This window comes from Lynx rufus, unplaced genomic scaffold (assembly GCF_022079265.1).
Source record: "Lynx rufus isolate CCGP_SWC_20201006 ecotype Redwood Valley unplaced genomic scaffold, mLynRuf1.p SCAF_2, whole genome shotgun sequence".
Lineage (NCBI taxonomy): Eukaryota > Metazoa > Chordata > Mammalia > Carnivora > Felidae > Lynx > Lynx rufus.
Genome location: NW_025814834.1, coordinates 139,763,947 through 139,778,028, shown reverse-complemented (window position 1 = coordinate 139,778,028; position 14,082 = coordinate 139,763,947). Strand labels below are relative to the sequence as shown.

At 37.6% G+C, this 14,082-nt stretch overlaps 1 protein-coding gene across 1 annotated transcript in view; it reads right to left on the bottom strand.

Annotated features, from left to right (window-relative positions):
• Positions 1 to 14,082, bottom strand: part of DPYD (dihydropyrimidine dehydrogenase) — an 862,187-nt gene that overhangs the window by 123,214 nt on the left and 724,891 nt on the right. Inside the window, exon 20 of the mRNA XM_047084253.1 lies at positions 2,454 to 2,633. Within this exon, the coding sequence (XP_046940209.1) occupies positions 2,454 to 2,633 (180 nt within the window). The remainder of the gene's footprint in view (positions 1 to 2,453; positions 2,634 to 14,082) is intronic.

The following is a 14,082-nucleotide window of genomic DNA, read 5'->3' as shown; positions in this document are numbered from 1 at the left end:
CCAGTGGCTGCTCTTTGTATGGGGTTTGTTCTCACGTTTGCAGGTACAGATTTATACAAGTGGCACCATAAGACCAGAGCAAACTATAAATGCCTGACTTTTTGCCTTTCCAAAGCCACCCGAAGAAACATTGCTTGGGAAGTTTAATAAATTAATAAGTGAGGTATGCAAAGGGAGAGTATATTAAATATACTAATTACTTAAAAGATAACATGGCTAATTTGGCCAAATCCTTGTTTCCATAGCTAACGTCTCATTTTCTCTCCATCTTCAAACACTGTATTGTAATTGGTTTCTTCTAAATTTCTACTCTAATTTATTCTAGCCTGACCTCCGAGTGAAAGATTAAGTAGAGTAACAATTGTACTTTCCAAACAAATCTTTCCTGTAAGAAGCCAGCTCTTTCTAACAGGCCCTTCTCAAAAGGGTCTACATCATCTCTGGTTGTCCCTGTAACATGAAAACACTATAAGGAGCAGCATGCTATTCTTCAGCTAGTGAGAGAGCAATATGAGTTGTTTTCAAAGACACACACACACACACACACACACACACACACACACACACCAGAAACACAAAAAGGAACAATTAGGAAGCCACCTGTACCTTGGATCTAGCGCACTTTGATGCACTGTTAGGGACGTTACGTTAAAGCACCATCACCTATTGTTTTAGTCATCTCAGCCCACATAGGGGAATCCAGGAGCAAAGATCTATTGCCAGACCAACTGCTAGTTCTTCAACTTAGAGGTGAGAAATGAATCACTAATATAATCACACAAGCAAAATCTATGTGAAAAAAATCTTATTTTAAATGATAATGCTGAAAATTATACTTACGATTTTGATGAAGGCTGGGCTTACCAAAATAAAGTCGGAATCTAGTTTCAAACTGTCAGAAAATCAATTTCCACTTATGTCATTGACACAAGTGTCTCCATCATTATTCATCTTTTATTTGAATATGTAAGTTTTGAAATGAGTGTGGAAGTCCCTTAAAGACAAAACGGCCCGGTGCAATATAATTGCTAACATTTCAACTCACATAGCGACCATTCAAATTTGAGACAATGCTTTTACAAATGGTCATAAACTATCAAAATTATCATGTCAGGGCCAATTTGTTTGAGATATTTACACTGAATGAGTGTAAACTTATTTGTGAAAAAAAAAAAAGGTTTTTTCGCTATCAACAACCTTCAGACGTTGATGGTCATTGATAAAGCAAGAACATTCACTGTCTAAATACTGCAGACTCAGTTTATGATAATATGATTAGCTACATTAATAATGATGCTTAGGCACAGTCTTGCTAATTACAATATTATAAATATTAATGTCACCCACCCTTTTTTCTGTTTGATTGCCACTCATGAAGTCATTCATCACGATATTTTCCAGGAATCTACACTGTAAGATTTTATTTCTTTCTCCCTTTTGTTTTTCATCACTGGACTTGTAATCATGCACATTATTTTTCAAGAAGTCCTTATTTTTAGCTACCTTGGAGGACAGTGATATTTTCTATTAAAACTAGCCAAATGTAAGTCAGTTATATGATGTTTCTCTTATTCTTTCAGAGCCCCTAACCCTGCCACCCAAGGCAGAGTACCCAGGGTTTTTGTTTTCCATTCTTTTTCATGTGACCTGTTTCAAGTTAAGATTCATTTGAATTATTAAATGCTTCCTTAAAGAATCTTTTTATACTTGCCTTTCTTTTTTTTTTTAAAGTTAATTATTGATGTAGTGACAAGCTGAAAAGACTAAGAATTATAATTTTTTCCTCCCCTCATTCAGGACTCAAGAAATGTCTTCTGACAATGATTGTCTATTTAGAATAATACAAAGGAAATACAAAGGCAAAATGCTGAATGTTGTTTTAGAAAAGATTTGCTAAAATCACTGTATTATACAAAATGTAAATGTAGTATATATTTCTCTGAAAATAACAGTTAGTGAGAAAGTTGGGACATAACCTTTTGAGCCCAGGTTTAACCACACAGCAGAAGCAGTTACAAAAGATACTGATTAGATTTTAATTTTAAAAACTCCATCATATTATTCAGGGCTCCAGTGATTTGATTGTCTTGAAAATAGAAAGGTAATGTTATAATTTCCAGAGCTTGTTAAAGAATAAAGAAATCTCCAGCTTCCCACTGCAAAGAATGCCAGTCATCACCACAGTAAGCAAGAATTTGGAGGCACTTTACACTACAAACTTCAATCTTTTCCCTTTACATGACCTTGTGTTATGTTGGTTTTATAAAAATGTAACTCACGGACCTGTCATATAGCTGTAATCAAGCCTCCTTCAGAATGATTCTACTACAGAAATTACATCCAAAAGGCACTGTGTTTCCTGTTCCTGAGACAGTGGGAAAGAAAACAAGACCTGAAATAGAAAGTGACTGAGGTAGAGTTCTTAAGGACAACAGGAAAAGTTGAGCACATACCTTTCCCATGAGTTCAGCAATACTCGGAACCGGTTTCCCTTTCTGATGACTCATGGTAGCCGGACTCTGCCCGTCCCAGTCTTGCAGTTCTTCAATGCTTTTCAGATAAAGCAGGGCTTTGAGGCCAGTGCAGTAGTCTTGGATAACAGTGAAGTCCTGATTCTGAATGGCACTGCATACCTGGAAAAGATGAAGCAATCAACCCAATGTCAAACCAAGAGCTAATTCTCCACATGGACTCATTTTTCATTTATTCAAGAAAACTTATTTATGTTCTAGGCACTGTTCCAAGCATGGCATGTCAATCATTGCGTGGGGATGGGAGTGCTGGGTGGGAGGGGCACCCCTCCCTGTGAAGGGGCAGAAGGAAGCTTTCAGGACAACGAATACTTTCATAGACTTGATGTGGTGATGGCCTCACAGGCGTATATGTATTTCAAAACTTAACCAGATTGTACCCTTTCAATATGTGCAGTTTACTGTATGTCAGGCAAACCTCAGTACAGCTGTTAAAAATTAGATCCAGTTGGTTGGATTTACAAGGAATCAAATTTAGTACAGCATAAGAAATGACACTTTAACTCTCTCATTTTCCCTTCATTGATTCGGATGTACTGCCTGGAGGTAGTTCTCATGTCCAGAGGTGGTCATGCTGAGGTTGGAGTGCTGTTCATCAGTTAACTCAACCACCATTGAGCCCTGTCTACCTCTTCAGCCTTATCTACTGTGGTTCTTTTTGCTCACTATGTTCCAATCACCCAGGTCTTTGCTCTTTTCTTCACATTTGCCACATTCTTTCTTTGCCTTAAGACTTTTTCATAAGATCTGGCAGCCTAGAAAATCCTTCTCTTCTATCCATGGCTGAGTACTGGCCCCTTCTTATCTCATGGTAAATATTACTTCTTCAAGAAGGCTCCAAGAATTCAGAATAGGTTAAGGCCTTCTTTTACTAATATGCTTTTTACTCATAACTATTGCATTTGATTTACAGCTCACTTCCCATACTGAAGTTTCAGGCAGGAAGAACCTGTTGATCTTGGTGACCATATTTATCCACAGTGTTTGTCACTTATTCTGCTCTCGATAAATATATGTCTTTGGGATGTGGGTGGCTCAGTTGGTTGAGCATCCTACTTTGGCTCAGGTCGTGATCTCACTGTTAGTGGGTTTGAGCCCTGCATCGGGATCTCTGCTGTCAGCGAGGAGCCTGCTTCGGATACTCTGTTTCTCTGTCCCTCCCCCGCTCATTCTCTCTCTCTCTCTCTCTCTCTCTCTCTCTCTCTCTCTGTCTCTCTCTTTCTGACAAAAATAAACATTAGAAAAATAGATGTCGAATGTATGGATAATTTGGAAGAGATATTTTGAGCGACCATATGTCAGACGATAAAGAAAAAAATTCTAGAGTAAAGGAAGGTTGGTTCTGAGAATTTAGGATCCTTCCAATAAAAATAAACCTGAAAGTCTGTATTGGGATTTGAGTTACAGCTTGAATTTAATGGATTTAGGTAAACATTTCTAGGTTAATTATTACCAAAAACACCTCAAAAAGCAGAAACAAAAATCTTTCATTTCCTATTCTTAAGTGCTGTATGTTACTACAATGTAGAGAAGAGAATTGAATAACCACTAAACACAAAGAATATTTTCCATGAAGCCCATTACATTACGTTAAAAAAAACTGTTTCTCAGGAAGAACAATTTGAGCATTAATTAGGCCTCTTGTAACTTTCTTAGAGTTGATTTTTTTGAGAACAATTATAAAAAACATCATTATAATTTCCTCCACAGAATTTTTCTAAACTGTAAGTCAACTGATGCCTTACTTTACCCTCTTTGTTCACTGTGAGATTCCTTTTTTTTTTTATAGTATATGCTTATGGGTATAATTTTACTCTAGTCTTAAAGTAGTTCACCATATGACCATAAGAAATCAGATTTTCAAAAGAACATCATGTCATGTTCTTTATGTGATGTTCATGATTGTTATAAATACCTGCAGCTAAAAGGAATCTAGATACTTTGTAACATATGAATAGTAAAGCTGTATCTCATTTATCCCTGATTTGTCCAGTGAGAAGATGTAAAAGTCACTAATTTTCTTAATCCACAAAAATGGCACCATTTGTGTATGATAGATTTAGCCCCGCGGCACTGGAGTGATCAAGAGCAGACTTGGTGTATTGTATTGTATTGTAATTATTTTTTTAATTGAAGTAAATTACATAGAGTTGGTGTATTTTAACTATGGGAGAACATGGTGGGCCCTATGGCTAGGAAGACTACCTCTTTCCCACCTTCTCCTACGCTCCTATTCTGTAGCACTAGTGTGTCACATAGTGGGGAACTATCTGAGTGTGTGAAGGGAACATAAAACCTCAAGAGGAAGGAGAGACTACAAGATAGCGACGGAATGTGGCTGGAATGGTCTGCTATGCTGGAAACACCGGAAGGCACCATGAAACATGGGTGTTTGAGGGGATCGCTTCAGATGTGTTTCATCATAAGGCAAACGTCACACTACGTATATACCTTCCAAAAATGAGTAATTTAATTTCTACTTTCTGATAAGATGAAACTTATTAATTTTCCTGATGGGAATGTCTGATCATAGGAACTTTGTACATGATATTTTCTCTTAAACTTTTAATATACATATAAATTATCTGAGGATCTTATTAAAATTCATATTCTGTTTGTAGGTTTGGAATGAGACCCAAGATCCTGCATTTGTGACAAGCTCCCAAGTGGTGTTAACGCTGCTGGGCCACACTTAGAATAACAAGACCTTAAGCTCTGGTAGGGATGAATCTCAACCTGAAATGCTATCTGCAAAGTGAATTTCTTACAGATAAACAAATTTCTTGATTTTTACTATTATATTATAGCCACAGTTTCATAACCCTTTAAAGAAGCACTACTTACAATAATAAGTCACATCTGAAGAAACAAGTAATTTGCTGATTAAATAGTAGTAAGACCCTAAATAAATCTTAGGACGCAAGCACACCATTGGGAACAGCTTTGGCCATGGGATTTGATGCTTAGAAAATGGGTTTGCTCAGAAAGGTGCCTTGTTCCTGCCTAACCTTTACACTCCACTGAGGGTTTTATCTCTATCTCAGAGGTAAATGGTTCCTTTTATAACACCAAACATGTAGCTGCTATTCCTAAATGGGTGTGTTTTATATGACATCTCTTTGTTTGTTTAACAGCTCTGATTAGGACTCTTAATAGGTGTTAACATGTTTGCTTAGTATAATTTGTAAGTTCTTTATGGTGAAGGCTGGTTTATCTTTATTCGCAGCAGGACATCAGGTGCCATTATAAGCATCATTGCCACTATTAATTATTTCCATAAGCATGAATATCCCTATAGCGAGCTGTTTTAAATAGGGGCCCCTGGATTCTCAGCAGGATCAGCCCTGTGCAAGGGCTGAGTCGGTGGCAGCTCCCTGTGCAGCAGGATTTGAGGAGTGTCATAAAGTTCCTACTTCCCTCGAACAGTCTCCTCCAGGGGTCTGACACAGTGCCCTGAATTTTTGCTTTAGGTGCAGGCACATTTAGTCAAAGCCTATCTATGCAAAGTGAGTGTACAAATACCTGCAAGTAAACAGAGGTTTGCAGAGTGCTATTCTTGTCTCATTATTGCTCATTAAGTGAGATTAAGCACATTAATTGTAAATTACCTATTTATGGTTATTTACATCTTAAAAATCTCCTTTACATACATTATTTCTTTCAATACTCAAAATAAACCTAAAAGTTCGGCAGGAGACAGGGTAATGTTTTTACATTAAAAATGGAAAGAACCTGGGAAACCTGGGTGGCTCAGTCAGTTGAGCATCTGACTTCAGCTCAGGTCATGATCTTGAGGTTTGTGGGTTCAAGACCCACGTCGGGCTCTGTGATGAAAGATCAGAGCCTGGAGCCTGCTTCAGATTCTGTCTCCTTCTCTTTCTGCCCCTACCCTGCTAGCACTCTCTCTCTCTCTCTCTCTCTCAAAAGTAAATAAACATTAATGATAATAATAATAATAATAATAATAATAATAATATAAATAAAAATGGAAAGAACTTGAATTTGAGAAACTATTTCTTAAAGTCAAATCTGGTGGTTTTATGCCATATCGAATGGTACAGCCTCTAGGCTAAGAGCATGCACATAGAAGTCCAGAAGAATCAGATTGAAACTACATCATAGCTGTGTAAGTATGAGCAACTTTCTTCACTTCAAAATGGAGATTAAATACTTAATACATAGGAAACTAAAAGGCAACATATTTAAGTCTTAAAATAGTGGCTAGTACTTAGTAAGTTAGATTGGCACCAAAAATAAATTTCATAATATGAATAAATCATTAGAGCATGAATTAGGCAAGACATAACTTTTTAAATCTAATACTTTTTTGGCCTAATGCAGTAAAAGAAGGTCGAGGACATTATTTTTATTTACATTAAGTAGTGATCTCGAAAAAAGCATTTGGCCTTGTTGTCAAAAGATATGTCTGAGACTCAGCTCTGTATTTCAGCAGCTGTGTGACTGGGGTTAGTCATTTAGCATGTTGAGTCCTCTCCCACTTCCCGATGCGGAAAAAAAAAAAAAAAAAAGGATGATATATCTAATTTATTGTTGTGAGGATTAAATTACATCATGTAGGTGGCAGTGCTGTGGAAATTACAACGCCCAGAAGGACAGAATGGTACTAAACCTCATTGCTATTATCAGATAATTTAAAGTTGAAAGTGCCTATGAGGTCAAAATGGAAAGTTTTGCCTGTAAAGAAAGAGTCAACTTCCTTGAAACGTAAAAGACAATTTACTAGGAAGCTAGCAAATAGAATCCAAATGGTATTAAAAGTACTAATCCCAGGTAAATAATTTGGCAGAGAAGAGTTCCACAGAATCAGAACACCGTGGGCTGGCACATGTTTTTGTGTAATAGAGCAGCAATCTTTCAAATGATATTTCAGAATGTGACAGTTATTAAACAGGGATCTTAAACTACCAGACACAATGCACATAAACCCACAATCATAATTATCCCTTTTCACTTCATGTCACATAGGGGGACAAACTCCACTCCAGGTCTTAGAAATGTGCGCCACCGGGCTGTATGCAAGTAAAACATATGTTTACACTTGAATCCAAAGTAGTCTTAAAGTTGCTGTAAATTATTTAGTAAAAGGAATACTGGAGGGTACCTACATTTAAGTAAACAGTGGAAAGTCTTCTGCAGTGCTTATCAGATTCCAAAAAACACTAATAACAGAATCTTAGATAGCTGGAAGAAGTTCAAGAGTATTCCCATGAACACAGTCCAGAGATAAAGCACTGAATAAGGAAGAATATCCATGGACTTCTTAAAGATTTTCCAGAAAAAGGAAAAAAAAAATCCTATGATCTCCCCTTAGTAATTTATTTCGATAAAGTGTTAAACTGTTTAAAACAACATAAAACACCTGCAATATTTTACATGGTGCTTTGCAGTTTTCAACGCACATTATCAAAAAGTCAGAAATATTTATATAGTCATTTACAGTTTTCAAAGCATGCCAACAGATAAAGGAAAAGGGAATTCAGAAAATTTTCAGACCAGCCCCCTGTCACAAGATTAGGAGTCCAGAATGGCTAAATGACCTATCTGTGTCTGTGGTCATCTAGCTAGCTGGAGGCAGTACTCGTCTCCCCAGCTGGCCTGACGCTCTCTCCAGTATAGCACTGCCTCTCCAGTACCTTTTTCCTTGGTCTGTACACCAATTCTGACAGTAAGATGGAGAAAGTGCCATCAAGTTCTTAAGTGAGGAAATCGAAACTAAACATTGAATGCTCTGCCCCAACTCAAAAGATTAGTAGGTGGCAGAGCCAATGGTCAGATTAAGATATTCTGACCTCTGCTCTTATTCCTGGAAACTTCAAAAATTTGAGAAGTCTCATGTAATTAAATAAGCACATATTTGTAATTCTCATAAGAAGAAGCACATTGTTGTAAAATGATTTCAAGTTTATAATTGAACGAATAATGTCAGAAATCCACAGATTTTTTAAAATGTAGGATCTTAATAATCGGATAACCACTTGAAAGTTTATGACTAAAACTGGAGAACAGACCTCTGCTGTTGTTGGATGGAGATGCAGTTTCCACATCCACTGATTAAAAGCATCAGATTTTCTAAAGGCATGGAATCAGTAATTCTTCATTGAGTTCTGCCCAGTACTTATCAACAGATATATAAAACTACATTATACTTTTGAAACTGGTGTACAAACATCACATATTGTTAAGGTAATAATTCAGAATAAGAATATCTCCGTATGAGTTTTTGGTACTACATAAACATGGCACTGCTTACTAGAATTCATGAATAAAACACCAAAATTATCATTTTATAAGGCTATAGGGGAAAGACGGCCCCTGGAGATACATAGTACATAAGGGGCTAGACGGGTATATATTTGTATATCCACATAAAACCACAAATCTTAGTTGTTCTATCGTATTAGTTTCCATTTGTTAAAGCTGTACAACATCAAAGTTGTGATGTCCCTATATATTGTATTTAGCAGTAATGTAACGGACTACGTGAAGAAATCAAAGTGAGAGTTTCTAAGTAGTTTCCTGGCAATTGAGACAGCAGGCTCTTTCATCTGCTCTGTAACTGTGGCAGTGCATTGATTTAAACTCCTTCTGAGATCTCAAATGCTTTCATACTCTTAGGTTTCTCAAGCAGCTTTTTTTTTCCCCCTCAAAGTGATAAAATTCTAGCATTCAGCAAAATACCATCTTGTTTCCCCCAAAAGGAGTGGGTTTATTTCAGGTTTGCTACTAACCTGTACAGGATCATGAAGTAAAATAGCTGTCCAAATGCCATGCTATCACGAAATCTATCTTTCAGTTCAAGTTTTCTGTGTTCTGACCACAGCAAATTGGGTTGGGGGGGGGGGGGGAAAGAACAACAAATAGCCCCACAGATGTTGTTTTTTAAAGGTTCAGGTAAAAAAAAAAAAAGCCAAAACAAAAACAAAAACTCAGGGCATAAGCACTTTTGCTTATTAATTACATTTTCAAAGTTGTTCTTTAATTGCTTCTCATTGATAAATGTTAAAGGTACAGAAATCATTCAGCTTGTTTTGTGTATCATATCTTTCATTGTTATTCACTTATCCTCTTATCTAGCCTTTTAAATTATTTAGTCTCTGACAAATTCTAAGTATATAAATACCCACCCCTTGTCCCCAGTCAGGAAGGAATTTTAAGGAGTTTGAAAGGCTATTTCTTTAAATATCCACCTGTGGTCATCCTCTATCTGATTAATTTCTTAACCCAAATTCAGCTGAAGACCAGCTGAAAGAGAATAAAATATTTCCAAGGTATTTTACACTGGGATCCAGACCACATTTTGCCAACTGGAATATGGAATATAAGTATCAATTCTCCAAGTATTTTCTCAAAGGTGGCATGGATGATGGGCCACCCACTTGACTGTTATTCAGAACAGCACTGGGGGACCATCTTCTCTATTCACTTTGCTCATGATACAACTTGACTGAGGAGGGCGTAGGTTGATTAGTCAAAGGGATGTGATGTGCCCTGCAGGCGAGATCACCTCTGTCCCTTTCCTTGTATCTGTCCTTTACAAAGTCAGCTTCAACTGGATTCCGATCTCAATGATGACCTGAACCAAGGACTAATAATGAAAAAAGAACCACACAGAGACACAGCCCCTCTATCTGCCTTTTATGAGAGGTTAGAGATAAAATGGGTGAGTCTGGCACAACATGTAGGGCCAAAGAGTGGGGACCGCTGTCCTGCCTCTTCAAAGATGTCACTGTTGATGGCCCTGCTTCCCCACAGACACAAATAGAAGTCTGAAAAGACTGCGACAGTACATGGAGTCCTCTGCACACCAGGCTCTCCTATACAGCCCATTCTTTGGGTAGGGGCTGTGGCTACAGTTTGAGGAAGCATGGCCACTTTGCCTCAGAGGCAGAAGGATTTTCTACTAAAACAAACTCTCCCCACCCTAGGCTAATGCTGTGGTGTGGTATCAGTTACCACAGTAATTTTCAATTATTCTGCAGTGGCACAGGTGGTATTACAGGTTCGCAGGTAGCCTCGTGCAAACTCAGCACCTCCCATGATAAAAGTGGGGCAAGAGAAGGAAACTGAATATCCAAACAATGGCTGTCAGATGACTCACATCCATAATTTTCGGCATTCTCTCTTTTTCAGCAGTGTCAACACAGCTGGGAGAATTTGACTTACAATACCATTTACTAAAATACCACATGGGTTTGGATGTGGTATTTGGGTTGTAATGCCTAGAGAGGAAAGGTCTACTGAGCAAATTCACCCAGGGAAATTTTTCTGGGCTTTGAAGATAGATAAAGGTATGTGGTTACTCAACAACAGAGCCAGACATTCAATATTCCAAGAAAAGTGGACTGTGTGAAATGAGAAGAATGTTGTTCAACAAGAAAACAGCACCTCAAATAACACTGTCCACCTCTTAACTCAAAGCACTCACAGTTCAGGAGTTGATGCTTTGGCTCATCTATTATTGATAAAAACACAAATTTGTGAGAGTAGTGGGTGGCTATTAACAGTGAGTCAACAATCTTGACTAAGTTGCCAATATACTCTGGGACACAAAAGTTAGACAAAGTTCAGTTGACTAAGAGTGGATAATCTATTTAAGAGTTAAATGCTACAGAAAAAGCAACAACAACAAACCCAAAACAAACTTAACAGTGTTCAAGTTAATATACTGAAAGCACAGTGCATACACTGGATAACTGGAGAAGCAAAGCCAAAAAGTTAGTATTTTTAAAAATTCTTTTAATGTTTATTTATTTATTTATTTTGAGAGAGAGAGAGAGAGAGAGAGAGAGAGAGAGAGAGAGAGAGTGAGCATGAGTGGGGGAGGAGCAGTGAGAGGGAGAGCGAGATTCCCAAGGCTCTTCGCTCTCAGCACAGAGCCTGATGCAGAGCTCAGTCTCAGAACCGTGAGATCATGACCTGAGCCGAGATCAAGAGCTGGACACTTAACCTACTAAGCCCCTGGGTACCCCTAAAAGGTTTGTAGTTTTTAAAAGGGGATTTAAAAATATATATTAAACGCTTGTTCTTAATTTCTTTACCATACAGGTAGAAAATAGGCTTACAAAATTTGTGATTTTGTGGAAAACCTGGGGAAGTAAATTATATACTAGGTTTTGTTTTTTGGCTTTTTGTGTTTTGTTTGTTTGGTTTGCTTTTTAATTAATGAAAACCAAGAACCTAAAAATAAAATGCCTGGCCTTTACGCTCCAAAGATGGATTGCTGGAAAATGGTTAGAGATGAATGAATGAAATGATCAAAGAAGCAGTTTTATTTGCATTTCTCACTAGAAGGGTAAATATTTTATGATTTGTGAATGTGACAATTAACCTGAAGAAAGATTACAAAGACCAGTAAAAATTCTAGGCTCAGGGTTTTAGGAGGATAGTTAGAAGTGACCCATATAATTTATCATCCAGACACTTGAGAGTACACAGGGAAACTAATAATGAAAATACCAGGACAATCAGCATAAACTAAAACTGTCCTGAACAAATCTAGATCTATGATTCCCTTACTTATTGGAAGGTTTTCCCCATCTTCAGATTGGAGGGAGATTTTCATTTATCCTCATGGAACACATTCTAAAATGCTCTATCACGTTTTGTTTGGTTTACCATTCAGGTCCTTCAGGTACTTACCCCGGCCTCAGAACATTAACATCGGGTTGAAGTCATAGGGCTTTTATTGCTTACATGGGGATTTGGAATTTCAGAGACCTAACCTGATCCAGAGAACCCCAGTTTTAAGGGTCCCTCCTGACCTCCAAGGATCTTTTGGCATAAGAAAAACTCAAGAAGGACAGGAAGGGTAAAGGGCAGACCAAAATCTGAATCCTGTAAGCTGGACAGAAACACCCTTAAGGGTGGCAAGTTTTTATGTACTTCACATAGTTTAAAAAGTCTGTTTTTTTTTGTAACTGCCATTTCTTTATGCTTTACCCAAATTCCTCTAGGCTTACTGCACTTTGACTGAAATTCACTTAGTGGTGATTACTTTCCAAGCACTGTGCTAAATACGTTCAATGTAGCATCACATTTAAACCTCACAATAACACCACAAAGTATTACTATTTTTATTCAATTAGCAGATGGGTAGACAGAGGGTCAGAGATTAAGGACTTTGACTACAATCATACAACTAACGAAGAGCAGAGCAAGGGTTCAAGTGCTGGATCAATATGTCCCAGAACCCTCTCTCATAACAACTGTGCAATCTTGTTTTTCTTTTGTAACCACTACAAAGGCACCTGCTTCTCAGATGAAAATAGGAATAAATATACTTACATACATATGTATATATATAATATATACACATATCACATGATACACATACACATATACACATACACACATGTGTCTGTCTGTCTGTATCTATCCATCCATCCAAAATAAAATCATTGTGAGGAATATATCAAATAAAAAGATATGTATGTATCTAGGACAATATCTAAAATACATGTAAGTATGAATTACAATTTAAAGATTTTTTTTTGAGAGACAGAGAGAGACAGAGCATGAGTGGGGTAGGGGCAGAGAGAGAGGGAGACACAGAATCCAAAGCAGGCTCCAGGCTCTGAGCTGTCAGCACAGAGCCTGATGTGGGGCTCAAACCCACAGACCATGAGATCATGACCTGAGCTGAAGTCGGATGCTTAACTGCCTAAGCCACCCAGGTGCCCCTTGAGTCCATCCTCTCTGTGAAAATTCATTAGCCCACATGAACAAGTTTCTCACCAAGGGACAGAACTCCAGAGCCTCCTCTAACCAGATCCCAGCCCATCTGGCATGCATGTCCAAGAGAGTAGTCACTAAACACATGCAAGTATTTAAAGGGCACCTAGGCACCCCTGTACAAATTACAACCTAGATCACATTCTCCAGCTTTCAGAGACACAGTAAAAGGGCAGAGACTATATCTGTTTTGTTCATCACAGCACACTCAGTGTTTAGTACATAAATATCTGTGCCTGCCATCTGATTTGTTCAATAAATGAGTAAATGAATGAATGAAGCAAGTTGATGATATCATATTAAGACCCATCCAATGACAAGCAAAATTCTCTTCAATTTCCTGTCAATAACATATTTTTATCTCCCTCTACTTATACAAATTTATTATAATTCAGAAGTCACACCAACCCACAGAGTGGTGTTTAAAGTCTGTGCCACTCTTTGTACCATTAAACATTATTATCTTTGCGTTATTACTTAGTTATTCTTTGGGTATACCCAGGTCTTTCCAGGATGCAAAGAAGCAGCTCTACTTTAGCGCTCTTTCTGATACTCAGAGTACTATTTATTACAGCTAAACTTCACAGAGCTTACATATGGATTACTGCTTATCTGGTATTCCCAGTCTGGATAACCGAATCCTGACAGCAGCTACCATTTGATTCTTTCTCTTCCAGTAGTTCCCTTTAATAGCAACTGAAGGAATATGTAATTCAGAATCCCACAAAGACATGTGTTTAACAAAGACTGAACTCGCAGTACAGTGTCCAATATATGCAGTGTTCTAAACTACTAATTT